Source organism: Cetorhinus maximus, chromosome 3, assembly GCF_964194155.1.
Source record: "Cetorhinus maximus chromosome 3, sCetMax3.hap1.1, whole genome shotgun sequence".
Taxonomy (NCBI): Eukaryota; Metazoa; Chordata; class Chondrichthyes; order Lamniformes; family Cetorhinidae; genus Cetorhinus; species Cetorhinus maximus.
In genome coordinates, this window is record NC_135881.1 from 28631834 (window position 1) to 28658789 (window position 26956).

The 26956-nt window shown below is 47.0% G+C and overlaps 1 protein-coding gene across 1 annotated transcript in view; it reads right to left on the reverse strand.

Moving 5' to 3' along the window:
• The window catches only part of ncapg2 (non-SMC condensin II complex, subunit G2), a 132501-nt gene that overhangs the window by 7442 nt on the left and 98103 nt on the right, over nucleotides 1-26956 (reverse strand). The window contains exons 24-25 of the mRNA XM_078537223.1: nucleotides 26412-26515; nucleotides 25544-25644 (exon numbers count right to left, since the gene is read on the reverse strand). Coding sequence (XP_078393349.1) covers nucleotides 25544-25644; nucleotides 26412-26515 — 205 coding nt within the window. The remainder of the gene's footprint in view (nucleotides 1-25543; nucleotides 25645-26411; nucleotides 26516-26956) is intronic.

The window sequence follows — 26956 nt, forward strand, 5'->3', positions numbered from 1 at the left end:
GAGCTTCCAGGAATGGCTCAAAATTGCTTGGCTTTAGCTAAAGTCCATTCACTCACCTAAAGGCCGGGATTCTGTTGGGCCAATGGGGGTCACACCCGCTGGTCAGAGAACCAGCGAAGAACACCCCCTGTCCGTTCCGTGAGGGGAGGTCCAACAAAATCAAGCGCCTTTCAGGTACTGAAGTGGCCCTCATTAGGCTGTGCCCACAACTGAGGTCCCCGGTGGTGGAAGTCCTGCCTACCAAGTTGCTGAGAGCTACCGCCCAATCACAGGCCAACAGCTCCTCAAGCTGTCAGTAGCAGCAGGAGTGGTGGCAGCTGGCGGCCATACACCCATCAGAGGCCCAGGGTCACTGTGCTAGGGTCACTCCGCTCCTGACCTCATTGCAGCCTTGGTTCAAAGATGGACAAAAGAGCTGAACTCCAGAGGTGAGGTGAGAGTGACTGGCCTTGACATCAAGACAGCATTTGACCAAGTGTGGCATAGGGAGCCCTGGCAAAACTGGTTGAAGTCATAATTAGCACAAAGGAAGATGGTTGTGGTTGTTGGAGGTCAATCATCTCAGTTCCAGGACATCACTGCAGGAGTTCCTCAGGGTACTGTCCTAAGCCCAACCATCTTCAGCTGTTTTATCAATGACCAATGAGCAGGTCAGAGGTTAGGAATTCTGCAGCGAGTAACTCACTTCCTGGCTCCCCAAAGGCTGTCCGCCATCTACAAGGCACAAGTCAGGAATGTGATGGAATACTCTCCACTGATCTGGATGAGTGCAGCTCCAACAATACTCAAGGGATTTGACACCATCCAGTCCAAAGCAGCCCATTTGATTGGCACAACATTCACTCCCACCACCACCGATGCACAGTAGCATCAGTGTGTACCATCTACCAGATGCACTGCAGGAATCACAAAGGCTCCTTAAACAGCACCTTCCAAATCCTCAACTGCTACCATCTAGAAGGAAAAGGGCAGTGGACAGATGGGAACACCGCCACCTGGAAGTTCCCCTCCAAGTCACTCACCATCTCGACTTGGAAATATATCGCCATTCCTTCACTGTTGGGTCAAAATTCTGGAACTCTCTCCCTAACAGCACTGTGAGTATATCTACACCACATGGACTGCAGCAATTCAAGAAGACAGCTCACCACCACCTGCTCAAGGACAATTAGGGATGGGCAATAAATGCTGGTCTAGCCAGCAACGCCCACATCCAATGAATGAATGAAAAGAAATCACAGACCCAAGGTAGAGGTGGGATGGGGATTGCGGGGTGGGGAGGGCATGACAGGGGGTTCAGAGGCAAAGCCCCATGCTAGGTCCCTCAATCAGGCACAGGGTGCTTGATAGAAAGGAAACCCTGGGAGGCTGCTGGCAAACTCGGCAGTGTTGGTGCGCAGCCTTCTGAGAGCGCAGAAAAGCAATGCAGCTTCTATTTAATCCCAAGCCACTAAATTACAGTGGGTTTAGGGAAAATGGACGTCAATTGGCTAATTAATGAGTCTACTTGACATCCTGCTGCCCCGGCCACGATTCCCTGTCAGCCCCTTCCACCTTAATTAAGGGGGGGTTTCGAGACCGCCTGGGAGACTGACACACCAATTAAGTGATCCGGCTTTCATGTCTCCTTGCGTGACAGGCATTAAATCCAGCCCAAGCTGAGGTATTTCCTGCCAATGTCTTATTAGTTACATTGTTATGGCTCAATGGCAATTACATAGTTAAATTGCAATTACATGGTTAAACAGGTGATGGGTATTTGCACACCTGAGTTGGCCCAAGTTGTGTGGAATGCCTGAGGTGGCAGCTGCGGCTAAGGGCGGTGCGTCCCACAAGGTGTTGAAGCAGTCGCTGACTAAAGTCACCGAGAAGCCGCTCAAGAAGCGGAGGAAATCTCGCAAGCAGAGCTATTCCACTTATGTGTATAGGGTGCTGACCCAGGTCCACCCTTCCACCAGGGTCTCTTATCCAAGCTATGTGTTATGAATTCCTTCACTGTCAACATTTTCAAGTGCATTGCCTCCGAGGGCTCGCACCTCATTCACTACAACAAACGCCACACCATCTCGGCCAGGGAGATTCTGAGCACTTCATGCTGCCAGGGGAACTGGTCAAACACAACATCTCTGAAGGCACGAAAGCAGTCACCAAATACACCAACTCCATTTAGGTCACTCATTCTAAAGATTATAAATGGGGACAGTTGCAGTTTCCCTTTAAGGGGCTGCCCCTTTAATTTGTTCATTTGTTCTTCTGTTAATTTGTCCCCTTCATTTGTTAGTTTTGCGCAAAAAGAATATAAATGAGGACAGCTAGAACACTGAGGGGTGGGGGACGCAATGCAGTCTTGGGAATAAACCTGTCTTAAGGTACAGGCTAGCTTCAGACTCATTCTTCCCTCATTGTATGACTATTGGATTTAACATAGTAGCAGAGGATAAACAGTAAGCTCTGGTGATTGACTGTTAAATAAGAAAATTTTGTCTCCATCCTCAAGAGAAAAATAAGCATATTACTCCTGGCAACCTCAGGTACAGGATGGTGCAAAATCTCCAGTTTTGACTATCCACTGGTTTTTTTCGGAGGCAGAACCATGTCAGCAATGGAAAAATGAAGTTGAAACGTGGACACAGGTTACTTTGTTACCCCAAAAAAGCAAGTTAAGGCTTTGGCTTTATCAGTTCCAGCAAAAAGAAAGATTAGGAGTAAAGTATTTTCAGAATTGGATGTGGATGTCCTGGACACCAAAGAGGGACTGACCCTGCTATTACAGTTTTTGGATAAGTTTTACAAAATAGGTGATTTGTTGGAAGCATATGAAGCACGGTCAACCTTTGATAGATTTAAGAAAACAGGTGATCAGTCCATGGAGGAGTACATTATGGACTTTGATAAATGGCATAAGAGACTGAAAATGTTTAATACTGAAGTCCCGGAATCTGTATTGGCATTCAAGTTATTTGATTGTGCACACATTTCTCATGTCAATAGACTTTTGATATTGATGGGGGGCTTCAATTTCATGGAAAGAACTCTCTCCTAGACCAAATGGCTGCTGTCCTAAAAAAAATTTTGTGAAGTCAGTTATTTCCAACTACTTTCCTAGCAAATACAGGCAACTCTGCAGTGAAGCAAAAAAATGGAGGTCTCCATGGTCATTGAATTTCGAGATCTCCAAAGACAGGTCGCTAACAGGTGGCTTGAAGACAGTCACACGTTTAGACAATTTGAGAGGTGAGACAAAAAGCGGGTCTGGGATGGCTTAAACCCGAAAAATGCACAGGGAATGATTAATCGGCGTTATTGGTGTGATTCTAAATATTATTATGCAATACACTGCAATACAATAAACATAGAAAGAACTATGTTTTTGAAATAACGCATGAAACAGATAATTCTGATGCCGAGAATGATCAAGGTGACTGTCATAAAGGAATTGTGAGGGTGACTGGGAGTTTGAATTCGGTGATGAGTATTTTAGTAGTTGGTTTGTTCAATTGCACAGTCTTCAATAGTGGTTGCACTTCCACAGTGTGCAAGTTGGATTGGCTTAATTGCTTTCTGGAAACTCTCTGGGGCAGATCAGTGGAAGGTTAAGAAGTATGGAAGCTCCACCTGCTTTCGGTTTGGGGATGATAACATGCTAATGTCTTCCAAAAGAGTAGCGCTCCCATGCAAGATAGCTAGGATCAGTCTCTTCATCAGTGTTGATGTGGTGTCTAGTGAGATACCTCTATTATTGAATAAATCTTTGATGAAAAAAAGCACAAATGAAGCTAGGCATGAAGAATAACAAAACAGTTGTGTTTGGGGAAACAGTGGACCTACATTTACTTGGTCAGGGCATTATTGCCTGCCACTGAGGGAGCCAGATATTTCTCGTTAAAGAGTTCAGGCAGTGTTGTTAGCTTCTGGGGCGATAAGTTTGGTGGACAAGAACAAGATTATCTGGAAGTTACAAAGACAATGTGCACATCCAGCATCACAGAAATTGAAAGCTCTGTTGCGGGATGCTTGGGTGGTTGATGAAGAATATGAGATCTTTATTGAGCAAGTTACTGCTCAATGTGACATTTGTGTTAAATATCAAAGGACACCTCCAGGTCTTGTTGTGAATCTGCCACTAGCCAGGGAATTTAATGATGTAGTGGCAATAGGCTTAAAAGTATGGGACAGGATCGGAGTATCTTTTTGCTACACTTTGTGGATAAGCTAAATCTAGTTGCCATACAGTAATAACTGGTAAGGACAAAGTGACCATTGTAGACAAGGTCATGGAGAAGTGGATAGGCACTGGATTGTTAACACCAACAAAGTTCCTGACGGATAATGGAGGAGAATTTGCAAACAATGAATTTCGGGACGTGCAAGAAAATTTGAATATCATTGTCATGCATACTGCATCTGAGAGCCTGTTCAGCAATGGTTTATGTGAGAAGAATCTTGCTGTAATTGACGAAACGGTGCATAAAATACTAGCCGAACAACCAGATTACAAGTTGCAAACGGCATTGACATGGGCAGCGCCTGCAAAGAATTCTTTGCAAATTTTGGGAGGTATAGCCTGCACCAGTTGGTATACAGAAGGAATCCGAAGTTGCCTTCAGTGCTATTGGACACTTCCCCTGCTCTTGAAGGAACTACCACTTGCTCTATTTTTTTCTGCTCGTTGAATGCTTTGCAAGCAGGTAGGAAAGCTTTAATTTAAGCTGAGGTTTCAGAGAAAATTCACCGAGCCTTTTGGCATCGCATAAGGCCATCAGGAATACAGTTTAATCCAGGGGACATGATATATTACAAAAGAGAAGCACTGAAAGAATAGAAAAGACCTTGTGAGGTTATAGGCAGTGATGGACAAACAGTGATTGCACAACATGGAAATCAAACTGTTAGGGTACTTTCCTCGAGGCTAGTTGGCACTGATTATACAATTACAGAATCTGAACAGGGGACACAGAAAGTGATGAGGTGCCATGCACTTCACATTCGCATATGTTGTGGGGAGCACATTATGGCAGATAAAGGGATGACTGACTATGAACAAAGTGACATATGAACAAATGTGTATTTAAGACCGAGATAGATAGGTTCTTGATTGGTAAGGGGATCAAAGGTTATGGGGAGAAGGTGGGAGAATGGGGTTGAGAAACTTATCAGCCATGATTGAATGGCAGAGCAGACTCGATGGGCCGAATGGCCTAATTTCAGCTCCTATGTCTTATGGACACTGAAGCACAGGATAAGGCTATTCATCCCAAAGGGCAGGTACCCAAAGCGGGCACTAGAGTAACATCTATGCCAGTAGGAGTCAGTGTGTGGAGGGAGGCCACCGTTATATGGGAGAGCAGGAAAAGCCACTGGCAAAATAAACATTGGCTGAATGTACAAGATGAGGGTCTGGAGATATGACCTAGGATTGGCAAAACGAGGTAAAGAAAACGCAGTGCGAGTTCTGAAAATGGTGATGGCCCTAGGAAAAGATCATGGACTTGTGAAAGGGACTCTGATTGCAGGAGGGAGAGATCATGTAGCAGCAGTCCAGAAAGGGAGAGGAGAGCAAGTAGAGGTCATAGCTTGGCAAGAAAAGGACCACAGAACAAGCTAGGAATGCCACTAGAAGTACAGCCCTTATGATTGAGAAGTTTTAGTAGCTACTAACAAATTGGAAGATAAGTTGATGAAGGATGCCAAAGAGTTGGAAAGAATTTCGTGTATTCACTGAAATACCCATCAGGGGACAGCTAGCCTTATCACACAGGTGGATGTGCACATAAAAGATGATTCCTGGCAGCACGGATAAGGCAGGGAATGAGAGCTTGAAGATTTTCTTAGTTCTATGAACAACATATTCCTCAGGGTGTAAACCTATTGATATAAAAGCTGCGTTTTTGCAGGGTGAGAAATTTCAATGGAAAGCGTTTTTGAAACCACCTAAAAAAAGCTGGTGATATAAAAGGGAAACTGTGGAAATTGAACAAGTGTGTTTATGGGCTGAATGATACATCAAGTGTTTGGTATCTCTCGGTTAGGTCGGTCCTGTTCAAAATGGGTTGTATTCAGCTAAAGGCAGATCCTGCAATGTTCTATTGATATCACAAGGAGAAACTAGCAGGCATCTTTATAATGCATGTTGATGATTTTCCAGAGGGGGGGGTTCTGTAGAATTTGAGTAATGGGTGATTGAAAAAATAAAGGAATTCCAGGTTGGAAGGCAGGCTTTGAGGGCCTTTGAATATATAGGGTCAGACATTAAGCAGAATAAGTTGGGAATGACCTTGAATCAAATGCCAATTGCATCCCAATAAATCAGGCCAGGTCCTCACAAAGAGGATCCCACATCCAAGGAAGAAAGAGACCAATTAGGAAGTTTGATTAGACAGTTGAACTGGTTGTGGGCACTTAGACTAGACCTGATGCTAGTTATGATGTATTAGAATCGAGTACTACGATGAAACATGCCACAGTTGAGAAAATTCTGCGACAAAGAAAAATTAAATTCAAAGGTTGAGAATTGACCTTGCTAGTCTGAAGGAATGTTGGAAAGAAGAGATATTTCCAAAATAAAATGGGTGGATGAAAGTCACCAATTGTCAGGCTGTTTTACTTGCTCCAAGAAATTATTAGATGTACTGGAAGAGTACCTTGTGTTTTAATGAAGATAGGGAAGATCAATATTTTCTTTGTTTGCTTTGTAATTATTTATATATGGTAAGGAAAAAGAAAAGTTTTTATTCGTTAAAAGAAGGGGGAATGTGGGATCTATTAATGGTTGGTTATAATATAATGTGAAACAAAGATGGAAAAATACATGATTTTGTTTCTTTCTGTTTAGTTTGAAAAATTGTTCTTGAATTTTCAAAGGTTTTTAATTTAAAGAGGGGAAATCTGTGAATGTCTTATCAATTACATTGTTAAACAGGTGATAGGTATTTGCACACCTATAAATGGAGACAGCTGGAAGGCTGAGGGGTGGGGGAGCTCAGCAGTCTTGGGAATAAACCTGTCTTAAGGTGCAGGCTAGCTTCAGATTCGTTCTTCCCTCATCCTACGGCTATTGGATCTAACATTTCCCACAGTTCGTTGCAAGGACTGCACTGGAGGTGGCATTGTGGTATGCCGCTAGACTAATAATCCAGAGACCCAGGGGAGTGCTCTGGAATTAAAAGTCTAATGATGGCCATGAAACCATTGTCGACTGTTGTAAACACCCACCTGGTTCGCTAATGGAAATCTGCCGTCCTTACCAGGTCTGGCCTACATGTGACCCGCAATGTGGTTGACCCTTAAATGCCCTCGGAAATGGCCTAGTAATCCACTCAGTTGTATCAAACCGCTACAAAGCCTCAAAAAAAGAATGAAACCGGACCACCTGACATTGACCTAGGCACCGGAAACGACACGGCAAACTCAGCCCTGTCGACCCTATAAAGTACTCCTTACTAACATATGGGGGCTGATGCTGTCACACAGGCTAGTCAAGCAACAGCTTGGCATAGTAATCACAAAATCATATTGTACAGATAATCTCCCAGGCACCACCATCCCTGGGTATGTTCTGTCCCACCAGCAGGACAGACCAGCTGAGGTGGCAGCACAATGCTATTCGGTTGGGAGGGAGTTGCCCTGGGAGTCCTCAACATCGATTCTGGACCCCATGAGGTCTCATGGCATCAGATCAAACGTGGGCAAGGAAACCTCCTGCTGATTACCACGTACCACCATCCCTCGCCTGATGAATCAGTACTGATGAATTCACCAAGGCTCCTTTGACAGCACCTTCCAAACCCATGATCACTACCATCTAGAAGGACAAAGGCAGCAGATAGATAGGAACACCACCATCACCTGGAAGTTTCCCTCCAAGTCACTCACCATCCTGACTTGGAAATATATTTCACTGTCGCTGAATCAAAATCCTGGAACTTCCTTCCTAACACCACATGGACTGCAGTGGTTCAAGAATGGAGCTCACCACCACCTTCTCAAGGGCAACTAGAGATAGGCAATAAATGCCAGCCCAGCCAGCGAAGCCCACATCTCATGAATGAATTTTTAAAAAACTCCTCCGTGTTAGACATCACTTGGAGGAAGCACCGAGAGTGGCAAGGGTGCAGAATGTGCACTAGGTGGAAGACTTCAATGTCCATCACCAAGAGTGGCTCAGTACCACCACTACTGACTGAACTGGTTGAGTCCCAAAGGACATAGGCTGCAAGACTGGGTCTGCAGCAGATGGCAGTATCAGTAGGAGTGACGACTGCACAGCCCCTGTGGAGATGAAGTCCCACCTTCACATCGAGGATACCCTTCACCATGTTGTGGCACTAGCACTGTGCTAAATGGGATAAAGTTCGAACAGATCTAGCAACTCAAGATTGGGCATCCATAAGCTGCTGTGGGCTATCATTAGAATTGTACTCTAACACAATCTGTAACCTCATGGCCCGGCATATCCCCCACTCCATCATTACCATCAAGCCCGGGGGTCAACCCTAGGTTCAGTGAAGAACGCAGAAGGGAATGCCAGGAGCAGCACTAGGCATACCTAAAAACGAGGTGTCAACCTGGTGAAGCCATAACACAGGACTACTTGCATGCCAAACAGCATAAGCAGCAAGTGATATACAGAGCCAAGCGATCCCACAACCAACGGATCAGATCTAAGTTTTGCAGTCCTGCCACATCCAGTCGTGAATGGTGGTGGACAGCTAGACAATTCACTGGAGGCAGCAGCTCCACAAATACCCCCATCCTCAATGATGGGGGTGCCCAGCACATCAGTGCAAAAGAAAAGGCTGAAGCATTTGGAAACTCTTCAGCCAGAAGTGCCGAGTGGATGATCCATCTCAGCCTCCTCCAGAGGCCCCCAGCATCACAGATGCTAGTCTTCAGCCAATTCGATTCACTCCACGTGATATCAAGAAACGGCTGAAGGTACTGGATAGTGTAAAGGCCCTGGGCCCTGACAATATTCTGGCAATAGTACTGAAGACTTGTGCTCCAGAACTTGTCATGCCCCTAGCCAAGCTGTTCTAGTACAGCTACAACACTGGCATCTACCCAGCTATATGGAAAATTGTCCAGGCATGTCCTGTACACAAAAAGCAGGACAAATCCAACCCGGCCAATTACCCCTCCAGTCTTCTGATGAAGAGTCATACGGACTCGAAACGTTAGCTGTATTCCTCGCCGCAGATGCTGTCGGACCTGCTGAGTTTTTCCAGCTATTTTTGTTTTTGTTTCAGATTTCCAACATCGGCAGTATTTTGCTTTTACCCATCAAGTCTATTCTTGATCATCAGTAAAGTAATGGAAGGGATCATCAACAGTGTTATCAAACGGTACTTGCTGAACAATAACCTGCTCAGTGACACCCAGTTTAGGTTCCGCCAGGGCCACTGAGCTCCTGACCTCATTACAGCCTTGGTTCAAACACTGTCAAAACAGCTGAACTCCCGAGGTGAGGGGAGAATGACTGCCCTTTACATCATGGCCGCATTTGACCGGGTGTGGCATCAAGGAGCCCTAGCAAAACTGGAGTCAATGGGAATAAGGGAAAACTCTCCATCGGTTGGAGTCATACCTAGCACAAAGGAAGATGGTTGTGGTTTATGGAGGTCAGTCATCTCAGCTCCAGGACTTCACTGCAGGAGTTCCTCAGGATAGCGTCCTCGGCCCAACCATCTTCAGCTGCTTCATCAATGACCTTCCCTCCATCATAAGGTCAGAAGTGGGGACATTCACTGATGATTACACAGTGTTCAGCATCATTCACGACTCCTCAAATACTGAAGCAGTCCATGTCCAAATGCAGCAAGACCTGGACAATGTCCAGGCTTGGGCTGACAAATGACAAGCAACATTCGCACCACACAAGTGCCAGGCAATGACCATCTCCAACAAGAGAGAATCTAACCATCGCTCCTTGATGCTCAATGGCATTACCATCGCTGAATCCCCCACTATCAATATCCTGGGGGCTACCAATGACCAGAAACTGAACTGCACTAGCCATATAAATACTGTGGCTACAAGAGCAGGTCAGAGGCTAGGAACCATGCAACGAGTAATCAACCTCTTGACTCCCCAAAACCTGTCCACCATCTACAAGGCACAAGTCAGGAGTGTGTTGGAATACTCCCAACTTGCCTGGAGTGCCACCCCCGCAACACTCAAAAAGCTCAGCACTATCCAGGACAAAGCAGCCCCCTTGATTGGTACCCCATCCACAAATATTCACTCCCTCCACCACCGATGCACAGTAGCAGCAGTCTGTACCATCTACAGGGTGTACTGCCGGAATTCACCAAGGTTCCTTCGACAGCACCTCTCAAACCCACGACCACTACCATTTAGAAGGACAAGGACAGCAGATAGATGGGAACACCACCACCCGGAAGTTCCCCTCCAAGTCACTCACCATCCTAACTTGGAAATATATTGCCGTTCCCTCACTGTCGCTGGGTCAAAATCCTGGAGCTCCCTCCCCTAACAACACCATGGGTGTATACACCACATGGACTGCAGCGGTTCAAGAATGTAGCTCACCACCACCTTCTCAAGGGCAACTGGGGATGGACAATAAATGCTGGCCCAGCCAGCTAAGTCCACATCCCATGAATGAATTAAAAAAAACTTCAGAAAATGCTCCCTTTTTGCAACTAGTCATGAAAGCTTTGCTACCCTGCAAATTTACTCGTCACTCTCTTCAGTATGGGTTGGGTTGTGATCTTCTCAGGCTGAATAGATTGTGCTTGTGGTCTACCTGACTGTAAATCAAAACAGTAGAATGCAATGGTAGGAGTGTGTCCAACTGGCCAGTAATCATTCAGTAGTGAGGGGGTAAAGATGTGTACTTAAATGGGGAACAGTGTGTGTGACATGTCATCAATAGTTAGCTCTCACACATTCTGGTGTTAATAGTGAGGTTGCAAGTTGTTTCCAGACATTTTCATTTTGCTCCTGAGGTGTGAGCAACACAGTACACTCTACTATTCCTTCTCTATTAAATTGCAGGTAAGTTCTGTTTCCAAGTTCTCAAGTTTTTGGGCAGTAAAGGCATTGACAGGATGACGATGTGTCTATGGTGATTTATTGCAAAGCAGAGGAAGAGCTCCAGTAGTAGGAAGTGATGATATAGGCTTGTTCTCATTGTTTTGGGAGCTCAGGGCGACTAATGCCAATTGCTTGCATAGAGGAACTTTCAGATATGACTCCAGGGCCAGGATTTTCCATTTGCCAGGGTTGGGGGGTGGGGGGGGGGGGCGCGGACCCGATCGCCATTACTTGGGCGGGCCAATTAAAACCAGCCCAGTGGATTCGCCGACTCACGTGGACAGCAGGAGTGTGCGGACAGCGGGCATGCACAGACCGCTGGGTCCAAAGGGGACCTGGCAGTCTGTTTAAAAGCAGGCCTGGCAGCCTTTTGTGGGCTGCTCACAATGGCCAGTTCTAGGCCGCACCAGATGGGCTCGGGTGTGCAGGCCAGGCTGGAGGGAAGGTGAGAGGAGCAGGCCAGGCTGCAGGGTAGGCCAGAGGAGCAGGCCAGGCTGCAGGGTAGGCCAGAGGAGCAGGCCAGGCTGCAGGGTAGGCCAGAGGAGCAGGCCAGGCTGCAGGGTAGGCCAGAGGAGCAGGCCAGGCTGCAGGGTAGGCCAGAGGAGCAGGCCAGGCTGCAGGGTAGGCCAGAGGAGTAGGGCAGGCTGCAGGGGAGGCCAGAGGAGCAGGGCAGGCTGCAGGGGAGGCCAGAGGAGCAGGGCAGGCTGCAGGGGAGGCCAGAGGAGCAGGGCAGGCTGCAGGGGAGGCCAGAGGAGCAGGGAAGGCTGCAGGGGAAGCCAGAGGAGCAGGGCAGGCTGCAGGGGAGGCCAGCTGGAGGCCAAAGCTCCCCTCGTTTTTCAGATGAATGCCCTGCTACCCTCCTCGAGGAGTCGGCAGCACGGCAGGAGGTGTTGGTCCCCCAGGGTGGGAGGAGGATGCACCCCCTACATGACCAAACGTGCCTGGGAGATGGTGAGCTCACACGACGTGGTTTGGCGCACCTGGATGCAGTGCCGCAAGGGCTTCAACGATTTGTTGCGCTCTGGTAGGATGAGTACCATCTTGGCATTGGGCATTTAACCGATCAGGTAGCCTTACCCTCTGAGGCCACCCACCGCCGCCCCCCACCCCCCCACCTCTTACTATCGTGACTGCATTGAATCATTGAGGGCATTTTTCCTGTGCTGTGTGGCCAAGCAGATAGTGCCCATGCTGAGGTCAGCCTGAGTGGGTCATGAGGAGATGAGTTCTCCTCCGCACCATGTATTGTTCTTGGTCGCACATGACTAATTTGGGGGCAACGTGGAGGAGCTGCACCTAGGCGCATACTCAGAACTCCAGGTCATGTCCTATTCAGGGTGATGAGATGGTGGAAGGGGAGCCTCAAGGTGCCGTGACAAAGAACCATCTGTTGCCCTCTACGCTGCACATGGTTGCGCCTCTATGCTATGGGAGGAGTTACCGTGTGGTTCCTAATGTGATGTACACAGCATGTGTCCATGTTGTGGAGGTGGGGAGCAGGCCTAGCATCTTGGTCTGAGTGATCAGCAGCAGCGGGGAGAGGAAGCGCTGGAGGCCTGTTATGCCCCACTCTGGTTGGGGTGTGGCGTGCGTGAGCAGAGTCCATGTGCAATTTGCACTAATGAATGGTCTTCACTCTTTTTCAGGAGAAGAATGCTCATAATGCATCCGAGTGTGTGAGGACTGGAGGCGGCCAGGCACAGCTCTCCATATTAAGCTGTTTCGAATAGGAGGCCCTTGAACTGGAGAGGCACCATGCACCCAGGTCCGCTGGTGTCGGTGAGGCTGTGGTGGCACGGCCAGATATTTAAGGCCAACAGTGAGATCTGCATTGATTTCCCAACAGCCATGGCACTGAAGATTGTTAAATTAGTTTTTGTCGTAACATCGCTGGGCCATTGGTTCTGGAAGGTTGAGCGCATAATGAGCTGGGGGGACAGGCACTAAGTTTGTCAGTGTCTGCACGCTAACTGATTCACTGTCTTTGTTCTTCCGTTCAGCATCATCAGAGCACCAGGAGGAGGAGCAGCAGATACCCCCTCTCACACCTAAGGGCCCTGAAGTCTCACCAGCGCCACAGCATTTCTGCGGGGCAGGCACCAGCGCAGATACTAGCACCTCGGTGGGAATTAGAACATTGGCTAGTGTCCCGGAGCACAGTGGTGAGGGCACTTCACACTCGCTGGAGGAACTGGCAGAGACAGAGTGAGCCCATGGCGCCAGCAGTCGGAGGACTGCAGGGGACCAGGCACATGCTCAGTTGGTGCCTGATGATGTGCCTCTGGAGTCATCCGCGACACAGCAGGGGCAGGAAATGCGGCCGGATGTGTGGGAGCATCTGGGTGAGATACATGAGGCTATGCTTGGCATGGTTTCCATGGTGGAGGTTTGTACGCGGATGATCACCGATGCAATGAGCCACATGCCTGAGCGCCAAGTGTCCACCATGGAGAGGGTGGCGACTCTCGTGGAGAGCCTACTCCAGGAGGCCCACCAGGGTTTCCTGGGGATGCGCTCTGACCAGCAAGCTCTCACATCGGCAATTATCTCAGCCGGTCACTGCTAGTGTGGGAGATGGTGTGGGCATCAAGCTTCCCAGCTCGTTGCCCATCCATCCAGTGTGCAGGAAGGTCCAAAGCGACCGTAAATTGGCGCAGAAGCTGCCTGTCGTCTCTGCGGGCTCCTCTCAGGGCGCTCTGGATGAGGGCGGCAGCTCCTCCGCCCCTCTCCCAGTGACCGTATCATCCGGTGAGGCTGTGACTGGGGAGATGTCAGCTGTGGAACTGGCAACACACTTCACTCCCAGGCGGGGCCAGCATAGGCTCCACCTGCCAGAGGACGACTGCCAAGGTCATCAAGGCCAACAGGATAGCAGAGTCAGCAGTCTGTCTCAGATGCCACTCCAAACGATGGGGCAGCACCAAGTCGTAGCACCCATATCTGAAAGCATAAGGCACATTCAGCACACCACGGATTTCTCACTGGTGCTTTTCTGTTTGCCCGAGATTAGGTCCTTATGATTTATTTTGGATTGTTTACACTACTGTTTAATAATTGTGAGAATTTCTGATTCACACATTAAATGTCAAATGTATGACAATGGCTGAGGATGGCTCATTTCATCTGCATGTGTAAGTTTAAAAAAAGTGTCATGAGTGTTTATTTGGAGATTCATCTTTATGTACAAGTCTCTTAGTTACTGCTGATGACCTGGCAGGTTTTGCACTTAGGTATCGAGGATTGTGGCGCCAGCCCAGCCTTGTCCTGGTGATCCATCTGTGTTGTGCTTGCTGAAGGTTCGTTGGATTAAAGCATCCCAGGTGTCCCTGCCTCCTTAGAGTAGTCCCGGGTCAACATCTACCCCCTCAGCATTTCCCTGTGCCTGCTCATCCACGGAATCACTGCTGGACTCGTCGTGTGCATCCGCAGCCACTGTGTCGACGTCTTCATCATCCACAGCGTCCTCCCTTTCCAGCGCAAGATTGTGGAGAGCGCAGCATGCAACCACCATCACCAAGACACGATCTGGGGGGTACTGGAGTGCACCCCCTGAACGGTCCAGGCATCGGAAGCACATCTTGAGAAGACCGATGGCTCTCTCCTCCACAGTTCTTGTGGTGCCATGGCTCCTATTGTACTGCTGCTCAGCTTCTGTTCTTGGATGGCGGAGGGCGTCATGTGCCACCTTTTGAGGTGATAGCCCTTGTCACCCAGCAGCCATCCATCAAGCCGGGCCGGAGCACTGAAGAGCCCCGGCACCTGGGAGTGTCTGAGGATGTAGGCATCATGGGAGCTGCTTGGGTACCTTCCACAGACTTGTAGAATCTGCATCCTGTGGTCACACACTATCTGCACATCCATGGAGTGGAAGCCCTTCCTGTTGACCAAGGCACTGGGCTCACCTGCTGGTACCTTGGTGGCCACATGTGTACAATCTATTGCACCCTGGACGCAGGGGAAGCCAGCAATGGCCACGAAGCCTCTGGCTCGCTCTGTCTGGCTTGCCTGGTCGCAGCGGATGTGGATGAAGGTCAGTGCATGCCTGAACTGAGCATCTGTGATTTGCTTGACACAAGTGTGGACAGCTGATTGGGAGACACCGCAAAGATCACCCACCGACCCCTAGAAGGAGCCAGAGGCAAAGCAGTTCTTTGTCCTTTTGTTTATGACATCTTTTGGCAATCTCCACCTATCGCTGGCCCTCTATCCAGCTTTACTTGTCCCACCCCCCTTAAACTAGCTTATATTTCACCTCTTCTATTTTTCCTTCGTTCTGTTGAAGAGTCATACAGACTAGAAACGTTAACTATGTTCCTCTCCGCAGATGCTGTCAGACCTGCTGAATTTTTCCAGGTATTTTTATTTTGTTTTGCATAGAAGTTGAGGGCAGCTGTGACCTGCAGAGCCACTGGCATGGGGCGTCCACCCACACAGTTAGGGGAAATCTCAGGCCCAGTCATCTGACAGATATAGTTCACTGTCTCCCTTGACAGTCAGAGCCTCCTTCGGCACTGCATCTCAGACATATTGAGGTAACTGCTTTGCCGACTGTAAACCCTGGCATTGTAAAGGTTTACCGGGTTGAATAGGTGAGACCAGGAGGCATTTATTTTTATTGTATTCAGCTTATGCCAGAGGGATATGGGCAGTTTTGCTCATGTAGTTGGAGTAGCTTACTTAAATCAAAAGTTCCTTTTGCAGAAGATGCTAGGTTGTGGCAAAACTTGTAAACCAGAATATTTAAAACTACTCTCCAAACATGCAAAAATTTAAATATCAAATATTTCACTAAGAATTCATCAGCACTTTTTGCTTTAGTTGTTCTTCATTTCTCACAATTGTTAAATGAGTCCTCTTTGGGTTATTTAAGGCACTAGACTAAAGTAATTTCATGTCCATCCTTTAACCAGATAAATTAAACATTAGCAGATATAAATAGTTATGACTCATCAACTGTGTGCATTAATTCAGTACCCTCACACTTAAAGAAGGGCCTTCAACTCTTCATTTCATGCTAATTTACTGAGCAGGGGACCAGGCAGAATTTTAACTCATGGGTGGGAAGCAGAACATGTGCAAACCACTAGGGAACCTCCATGGGAAACTTAACCAATATTAATTGCCAAGTCTCATTTACATCCAGCTAGGCACAAAGAGCCAGCTGACCTTTTGCTACTTGGGGAAGATCGGGTGGCCAAGAGGCTGCCCCACGGACACTCAGTTAAGTCACAATGGTGAGGGTAGGGTGAGAAGGGGAAGAGCCTCAGGGATATGGGAAGCAGGCCAAAAAAAAAACAGCGTCCTGAAAGTCTCTTGCAAGTGTAAATCCTTGACCAATTTTACCTAGCAGGGAGCTCATCATAGGCATGCCAGTCTATATGGCATTAAAATGCCATTGTGAACCAACACAAGTTGTATCTCAATGAGGTCATGCCCAGGTCACATAGATTGTCAGCTAAAAAGCAAATAAGCCAGGTTAAAGCTGCTGAAGGGCAGGAATGGGAGCAGCAGGTTTTAACTCCCATTCTGCCAGTTTCAGCCAACTAGAGGAAGCTAAACTTCTTCATAAATTAATTATCATAACAGTACAATTATAAAATTTATTTTCAATTGCAGGTAGAGAGAGAGAGATTTGGTGCAACAAATATTGCAGGTCAGTTGAAGAAAGAAAGAAAGGCTTGTTTATATAGGTCTCTTATTTCTCTTAGGAAAATCTCAAAAGAATATTAGAGTTACTTTCACGGACAGTGGGTGCTCAGTCGGCAAATGTGACAAGCATTTATTGTGTAGCAACAAGCAGCAATGAGAAGTCAACTTATTGTACTTCTGACTGAAGAAAAAATAGTAAGGATGCTTAAAAAGACTGCCTTTTTTTATTCTTTACTGCGATGTGGGTATCACTGGCAAGGTCAGCAATTGTCACCTATCCCCAATTGCCCTTGAAGTGAGCCACCTTCTTGAACTGCTGCAGTGCATGTGCTGTAGGTACACCCACAGTGCTGTTTCAATAGGAGTTCCAGAATTTTGACCCAACAACAGTGAAGGAACAGCGATATAATTCCAAGTCAGGATGGTGTGTAGCTTGGAGGGAAATTTGCAGTTTTTGGGTTCCCAAGGTCTCTGTCACTAGTCCTGCTTAGGTGATAGAGGTCATGGGTTTGAAATATGCTGTGAAATGAGTTGCTGCAATGCATATTATACATAGTACATTGCTGCCACTATGTGTCAGTGGTGGAGCAAATAAATGTTTAAGTTGGAGACAGTATGCCAATCAAGCAGGCTGTTTTCTCCTGGATGATGTCAAATTTTTGAGTTGTTGCAGCCACTTTCATCCAGGCAAGTGGAGATTATTCCATCACACTCCTGACTTGTGCCTTGTAGATGGTGGACAGGCTTTGAGAGTCAGGAGGCGAGTTGCTCGTCTCAGAATAAAGAAGTTTCTCCTCATCTCTGTTCTAAAAGGTCTTCCCTTTACTCTGAGGCTGTGCCCTCGGGTCCTAGTCTCTCCTACTAATTGAAACATCTTCCCCAAGTCCACTCTATCCAGGCCTTTCAGTATTCTGTAAGTTTCAATCAGATCCCCCCCTCATCCTTCTAAACTCCATCGAGTATAGACCCAGAGTCCTCAAACGTTCCTCATATGTTAAGCCTTTCATTCCTGGGATCATTCTCGTGAACCTCCTCTGGACCCTCTCCAGGGCCAGCACATCCTTCCTGAGATACGGGGCCCAAAATTGCTCACAATATTCTAAATGTGGTCTGACCAGAGCCTTATAAAGCCTCAGCAGCACATCCCTGCTTTTATATTCTAGTCCTCTCGAAATAAATACCAACATTGCATTTGCCTTCCTAACTACCGACTCAACCTTCAAGTTAACCTTAAGAGAATCCTGGACTAGGACTCACAAGTCCCTTTGCACTCCAGATTTCTGAATTCTCTCCCCATTTAGAAAATAGTCTATGCCTCTATTCTTCCTACCAAAGTGCATGACCTCACACTTCCCCACATTGTATTCCATCTGCCACTTCTTTGCTCATTCTCCTAACCTGTCCAAATCCTTCTGCAGCCTCCCCGCCTCCTCAATACTACCTGTCCCTCCACATATCTTTGTATCATCTGCAAACTTAGCCAGGATGCCCTCAGTTCCTTCATCTAGATCATTAATGTATAAAGTGAAAAGTTGTGCCAACACTGACCCCTGCGGAACTCCACTAGTCACTGGCCGCCATCCTGAGAAGGACCCCCTTATCCCCACTCTCTGCCTCCTGCCAGACAGCCAATCTTCTATCCATGCTAGTACCTTGCCCCTAACACCAGGGGCTCTTATCTTACTGAGCAGCCTCCTGTGCGGCACCTTGTCAAAGGCTTTTCTGAAAGTCCAAGTAGATAACATCCATTGGCTCTCCTTTGTCTAACCTACTCGTTACCTCCTCAAAGAATTCTAACAGATTTGTCAGGCATGACCTCCCCTTGATGAAACCATGCTGACTTTGCCTGATTTTACCATGCACTTCCAAGCATTCTGAAATCTCATCCTTAATAATGGACTCTAAAATCTTACCATCGACCGAGGTCAGGCTAATCAGCCTGTAATTTCCCATCTTTTACCTCACTCCCTTCTTAAACAGGGGGGTTACATTAGCGATTTTCCAGTCCTCTGGGACCCTCCCTGACTCCAGTGATTCCTGAAAGATCACCACTAACGCCTCCACTATCTCTTCAGCTATCTCTTTCAGAACTCTGGGGTGTAATCCATCTGGTCCAGGTGATTTATCCACCTTCAGACCTTTCAGTTTTCCTAGCACCTTCTCCTTGGTAATGGCCACCATACTCACCTCTGCCCCCCGACTCTCTTGAACTTTGGGGATGTTACTCGTGTCTTCCACTGTGAAGACTGACGCAAATATCTATTCAGTTCCTCCGCCATTTCTTTGTTCCCCACTACTACTTCTCCAGCGTCATTTTCCAGCAGCCCAATGTCCACTTTTGCCTCTCTCTTACCCTTCATATATCTAAAAAAACTCTTGCAATCTTCTTTTATATTACTGGCTAGTTTACCCTCATATTTAATCTTTTCCCTCCTTATTTCTTTTTTAGTTTTCCTCTGTTGGTCTTTGTAGGCTTCCCAATTCCCTGGTTTCCCACTGCTCTTCGCCGATGATTGACGTCAAACAACCACACCTATCTTCCCTTGTGCTAGACATGACTCCAGTCACTGGAGAATACCCCCCACACCCCAACCGATTCCCATTGACTTTAATTTTGCTCTTTGATGTCACACTCGATCAAATGCTGCCTTGATGTCAAGGGCAGTCACTCTCACTTCACCTCTGGAATTCAGCTATTTTGCCCATGTTTGGACCAAGGGTGCAATGTGATCAGGAGCCAAGCAGCCCTGGCATAACCCAAACTGAGCACAGAATCTCGGAATTGTTACAGTGTAGAAGGGAGCCATTTGGTCCACTGTGTCTGCACCTGCTCTCTGAATGAGCAACTCGCCTAATGCCAGTCCTCTGCCTTCTCCCCGTAACCCTCCACATTCCTCACCACACTCTATAGCAGTGCATTCCAGACCCAAACCACTCGCTGCGTGGATACAATTTTTCTTTTACGAATTACTTCTCATCTGTGTCCTCATGTTCTCAATCCTTTCACAAATGGGAAAGTTTCTCCCTATCTACTGTCCAGATCCCTCATGGTTTTGAATACCTCTTAACTAATCTCTTCTCAGCCACCTTTTCCGCAAAGGAAACAGTCCTAACTTTTCCAATCTATCTTCGTAACTGAAGCTCCTCAACCTTAGAACAATTATTGTGAATCTTTACTGCACCCTCTCGAATGCCTTCACATCCTTCCGAAAGTGCAGTGCCCAGAACTGGATGCAATACTCTTGCTAAAGCCAAACTAGTGACTTAGTGACAAGTTCAACACGACTTCCTTGCTCTTGTATTCTATGCCCCTATTAATAAAACCCAAGGTACTGTATGCTTTATTAACCGCTCTCAACCTGTCCTGCCACCTTCAATAACTTATGCACATATACACCCAGGTCCCTTAGTTCCTGCACTCTTTCGAGTTGTACTCTTCATTTTATAGTGTCTCCATGTTATTCCTTCCAAACTGAATCACATTCCATTTCTCTGCATTGAACTTCATCTGCCACCTGTCTGCCCATTCCACCAACTTGTCTATATCCATTTGACGTTCTACATTATCCTCCTCACAGTTCACAATACTCCAAGTTTCATATCATCCGCAGATTTTGAAATTGTGCCCTATAGACAAAGGTCTAGGTCATTAACATACAACAAGCAAGCAAGGCTCCCAACACTGACCCCTGGGGAACTATTCTACAAAACATCCTCCAGCACAAAAAACATCCATTAACCACTACTCTTTGTTTCCTGTCGCTCAGACAATTCTGTATCCATTCTTCTACTGTCCATGAGCTATAGCGCTGCTCACAAGTCTGCTGTGCGGCACTGTATCAATTGTCTTTTAGAAGTCCAAGTATGCCACATCAACAGCACTGCCCTCATCAACCCTCTCTGTTACTGCTTCAAAAAATTCCAAGTTAGTCAAACATGATTTTCCCTTTGTAAAATCCATGCTGGCTTTTCCTAATTAACCCACATTTGTCCATGTGACTATTGACTTTGTCTCAAATTATTGTTTCTAGAGGTTTCCCCCACCAGTGAAGTTAAACTGACTGGCCTGTAGTTGTTGGACTTACCTTTGCACCCACTTTTGAACAAGGGTGTAACATTTGCAATTCTACAGTCCTCCAGGACCACCCTGGGCCCAAGACTGAAAAATTAGTGCAGTGCTTCTGCAGTTTTCACTCTCACTTCCAAGGCTAATCCCTGGCTTGATCACAATGGTAGAATGAGGGATATGCCGGACCACAACGTTACAGATTCTTGGTCAAATACAATTCTGCTGCCAATTCTGATGACCCACAGCCCTTTTGATCCTGCTACTGCTACCAAGCCACTCTTGATGATTGACATCCAAGTCACCAAACTAAGGTACATTCTGTGCCCTTACCACCTCAGTGCTTCCTCCAAGTGGTGTGCAACATGGAGGAGTACTGATTCATCCACTGAGGGAGGGACTGTGGTAGCTGGTAATCAGTAGGAGGTTTCCTTGGCTACATTTGACCTGATGCCATGTGGCTTCATGGGGCCCAGAGTTGATGTTGAGGATTCCCAGGGCAACTCCCTCCGTACCACTGTGCAATCACCTCTGCTGGAATAGTGATGTCTGGAACACTGGCTGTAAGGTATGACGCTGAGTATGACTCTGTCAGGCTGTTGCTTAACTAGTCTGTGGGACAGCTCTTCCAGTTTTTGCATCAAGCTTCCAGATGTTAATAAGGAGGACTTTGCAGAGTCAACAGAGCGTTACAATAGGAGCCACGCCTCCACAAGGGCTGTGGTGGAGAGAGCCATCAGTCTTCTTAAGATGTGCTTCCGGTGCCTGGACTGCTCAGCGGGCGCATTCTAGTACCCCCCAGATCGTGCCTCGGTGATAGTGGTTGCATGCTGTGCTCTCCACAATCTGGCACTGGAAAGGGGGGACGGAGTGGACGATGAAGACGTCGGCGCAGTGGCTGCGTTTGCACACGATGAGTCCAGCAGTGATTACAAGGATGAGCAGACACAAGGAAATGCTGAGGGGGTAGGCGCTGACCCGGGACAACTCCAGAGAGGCAGGGACACTCGGGGTGCTTTAATCCAACGAACCTTCGGCTAGCACAATACAGATGGATCACCAGGACAAGCCTGGGCTGCCGCCTCGATACTCGACACCTAAGTGCAAATCAGCACTAACTAAGGGCCTCGTAAATAAAGCTGAATGTCCAACAAATCACTCATTAGACTTTTGTCAACCATACACATGCAGAAGAAACGAGGCACCCTCAGCCTTGGTCACACATCTGCGTTTAATGTGTGAGTCATAAGAACTTATCACAAAGAGAAAACAATAGTGTTATCAAAAAGAAATCATAAGGACCTCATCTCAGGCCAACGCAAAAGCACCAGTGAAAAACCCATGGGCTATCGTTTACGGATGCTAACGTCTTGGTGCTGCCCCATCGCTCAGAGTGGCATCTGAGACAGCCTGCTGACTCTGCTGTCCTGTTGACCTTGACAGTCGTCCTCTGGCCTGTGGAGCCTGTGCTGGCCCCGCCTGTTCCGCAGCTGGCATCTCCCCAGTCGTAGCAGCCTCACTGGATGATACGGGCACTGAGAGAGGGGCGGAGGAGCTGCTGCCCTCATCCAGAGTGCCCTGAGAGGAGCCCGCAGAAACGACAGGCAGCTGCTGCGCCAACGTAAGGTCGCTTCAGACCTTCACGCTCACCATGGATGGATGGGCAAAGAGCTGGGAAGCTTGATGCCCACACCATTTCCCACACTGCAGTGACCAGCTGAGATAATTGCCGATGTAAGGGCTTGCTTTTCAGAGCGCATCCCCAGGAAGCCCTGGCGTGTCTCCTGGAGTAGGCTCTCCACGAGAGTCGCCACTCTCTCCATGGAGGACACTTGGCGTTCGAACATGTGGCTCATTGCTTCGGCAAGCGTCCGTGTACAATCCTCCACCACGGAGACCATGCCAAGCATTGCCTCATGTATCACCCCAGATGCTCCCGCACACCCGGCCGCATTTCCTGTACTTGCTGCGTCGCAGATGACTCCAGAGGCACATCATCAGGCACCAACTGAGCATGTGCCTGGTCCCCTGCAGTCCTCCAACTGCTGGCGCCATGCGCACACTCTGTCTCTGCCAGCTACTCCAGCGAGTGTGAAGTGCCCTCACCACTGTGCCCAGGGACACTAGCCGTTGTTCTAATTCCCACCGAGGTGCTAGTATCTGCACTGGTGCCTGCCTCGCAGAAATGATGTGACGCTGGTGAGACTTCAGGCCCCTCAGGTGTGAGAGGGGGCATCTGCTGCTCCTCCTCCTGGTTGTGCTCTGATGCTGCTAAAGGAAGAACAAGGACAGTGCATCAATTAGCGTGCAGACAATGACAAACTTCATCCCTGCTCCCCCAGCTCATTATGCGCTCAACTTTCCATAACCAATGGCCCAGCAATGTTGCAATAATAACTAATTTAACAATCTATGGCTGTTGGGAGGACAATGCGGACCTCACTGTTGGGCTGAAATACTTGGCCGTGGCACCCCAGCCTCACCGACACCAGTAGATCTGGGTGCATGGCGCCTTTCCAGTTCAAGAGCCTCCTGCTCGAAGTGGTTTAAGATGGAGAGCTGCGCCTGGCCGCCTCCAGTCCTCACATGGCCGGCCACATTATGAGCATTCTTCTCCTGAAAAAGAGAAGAGCACTGATTAGGGCAAGATGCACATGGACTCTGTTCACGCCCCAACCAGAATGGGACATATCAGGCCTCCAGTGCCTCCTCACCCGCTGCTTCTGATCACTCAGACAAAGATGCTAGGCGTGCTCCCCACTCCCCCACCTTGGACACATGCTGCCTACATCACATTAGGAACCACACGGTATTTCCTCCCATAGCAAGGAGGCGCAACCATGTGCAGCGTAGAGGGCAACAGATGGTTCGTTGTCACGCCACCTTGAGGCTCCCCTTCCACCATCTCATCGCCCTGGCTAGGACATGTCCTGGAGTTCTGAGTCTGCGCCTAGGTGCAGCTCCTCCAGGTTGCGCCCAAACCAGTCCTGTGGCACTCAGATTAACACATGCTGCGGGGGAAAACTCATCTCCTCATGGCCCAACTCAGGCTGACCTCAGCATGGGCACCATCTGCTTGCCCACCCAGCAAAGGAAAAATGCCGTCAATAATTCAATGCAGTCACAACACTGAGACTTGGGTGGGGGGCCGCCGCAGAGAGTAAGGCTACCTGCTTGGTTAAATGCTCAATGCCAACATGGTACTCACCCTGCCAGAGCACAACAAATCGCTGAAGCGCTTGCAGCACTGGATCCAGCTGCGCCGCACCACGTCGGGAGAGCTCACTACCTCCGCCCAGGCACATTTCGTCATGTGGGGGGGGCATCCTCCTCCCGTCCTGGTGGACCAATATCTCCTGCTGTGCTACCCTCCAGCCTGGCCTGCTCACCCGGACCCCTCTGCTGCGGCCTACCACTGGCCATTGTGAGCAGCCTACAAAAGGCTACTAAAAATCTTTTAAACAGACTGCTGGGTCGCCACTGGACCCGGCAGTCCGTGCACACCCACCGCCGCCCACTATCCTCAGGAGTTGGGAAATACGCTGGGCGGGCCTTAATTGGCTCGCCTGCGTAAAATGGCGGCACAGACTCGATCGCAGGCAGAGATTGGGTCTGTGCCCACCCATGCTTGCTCCCACTCTGCCCCCCCCCCGCCAAACAGAAAATTCTGCCCATTAAGTCAGCGGACTGGCAATAAGAAAATCTGAGGAACTGGACAACACATGCCCCTAATATACACTTGCAGACTAACTCCAGCCAAATCTTCATAGCTTAAAGGTCAAATCTGAGATTGCACAAGTATCAACTTCAAACATGGAGAAGAAGCATATAAAAAAAGTTGCAACACTACAAATCTTAAGAAAAATTTTCAAATAATTCTCTGCTGGAGATCAGTTAGTAAAGCATTTTAAAATTATGCACAAAATTTGGCCTAGGAGCTAAGTAACAAGGATTATCAAAAATTACTTAAAAACCATGAAAATACTTAAATGAGAAATATGTCTCAGATTTTCAGAGATCTAGAAGTGAGTCCTCAAGAAAATTTTATTGAAATCAGTTTTTATAATTAGAGAGACTATCAATTAAAAAATAATGATCATTTTACCTTGTTTTATGCTAGACCAGTGTAAATGGCATGGATTACTCTTGCAAATGGCTAGAAGTGCCAATAACTTTCAATTTTGAAAGTACGGAAAGTAGGAGATACCTACAACAGATATTTTTCTTACACTGCAACGATGACTGCACTTCAAAAGTATGTCATTGGTTGCCAATTACTTTGGAATGTACCGAGGTTGTGAAAGGTACTATATAAATGCAATTCTTTCTGATGAAGAGTGGTGAGAAAAGGCTCAAGTGAAGCATAAACACAGGTAACAGGCCAAATGACCTGTTTTTGTGCTGCACATATAGGCCGAGAATTTCCAATCTTGCACACAGCGGGAATGGAAAACTTTGAGAGCCAGCCAAATGTCCATTTAACTTGGGTGGCACCAGAAAATCCCAGCTGCGGACGGGACTGGAAAATCCCGGCCATTACATAATTCTTTTGCATTGCTTTTTGAAAGTTGTACAAACTGACAGATAAAGAAACAGGGCAGTTGCTTGTGCCTTATTTAAAAGACTGCCAGATGTTGTTGCTCATCTTTAAATACTTCATTTTGATCATTTTAAGTTATTTGAAATACAGTTTTCCCTTTTGTTGCTCTACAGGATTGAAACTCAGTAGGCTTGTGTCCCTATAATTCTCAAATAAGAATATGTAAAACTCACCTTTACTGAGAAGGAGGAGGATGTGGAGAGCAGCTACTAATCCCACAACTCCTTGTATGGCTTCAGAGTTGATGCATTCTGTTAATTCATTTAAAAATGATCTAAAGAGATGGGCAATGATTAAGAACAGCAGACTTTGGTGTAAAATAATGATTCAAACTGACTCAGTTACTTAAGCTGAGGTAGTCTGATTTTTCAAATACAAATAGTTGTTTGTTTTTTTTAAAAACACATTTACCACTTGGCTACAGCTTAAAATTTTCACCACATTTTAGTCACCATCATGTTTTCTTCAAAACAGCTAGAGGAAGCTACAGATAATTTCTTAAAATAAGTTAGCAGGCATAGCAGATTGCAAGTAAAGACAACTATACTGTATTATGCTATTAAGGTTGAATTCAATGTCCAATTTTGCTGGCATACCAACTAAGTCAGAGTTATCATAGACAATTCAAACTGAAAATATGTGATGGAATGAAAAAACTGCAGTCATTGTAATTATATATTTGGTGGTTCAATCTTAACACTATTCAAATTGAGACTCTGCTAATGTCCAATATTCTCTATTTTGTCCTGTACAGTAAAAAAAATACATGCACAGGACTAAGTCGTTTAAGTGAGATTTTGTGGCAAACTGAAACAGACTCTTTGATTTACACCTTAGGGAAGAGATTGTCAAAGAGCAGGAGGGTGGAAAATGTATATAAACTGTATTAATAGCCATGTACTTCTTCTGATTTGGAAGATTTAATGCAACCTTTTCTCACAAACCACGACACAATAACATTTTTTTTAAAATGAAAAAGCATCACCATTCTCCACAGTTAACAGCTGCTAGTTAGCCATCAGTTAAGCAGTGCAGTCTTACCTCATGACACCAGGATATTTTAACACAATGACCAGAAAGTAGCTTGAAAGTAGTGGCAGATCATCAGTGGTCTCAGGTGGAGCAACATCTTCTGGATCAGATTTCTGAAATTCAGTATACACAGAGGAATTGGACAAAGTAACTAATAGCTTTGTAAGGAGAGCTTTAAATTACCAACCATGATTACAATAGTTACAACAACAAAACTTCCAAATATTTTGTTTTAAAAAATAGCTTGTAAGAAAATAACACAATTGTTTAAAAGCTGTAATATCATGGTTTTCCCCACTTATTCAAGATGAGATAGCTATTATTTATTTCTCTCTCTTCAGGTACCATGCCCCAAGAGGGTGTTGGCAACCATGGACTTCCATGTATTGATTCATGGTTATGCTTGGCAGGGTATGGCAGAGGTTTGCTGTTGCCTACTGCAGGTTCTAGGTGACCAGGAGACTCTCCCACTCTTACCACCTGCCATAGGTATATTGGAAGGATTTGTAGGTTGATAATCAATCTGTTTGGCCACATTATGAACACACTTTCCA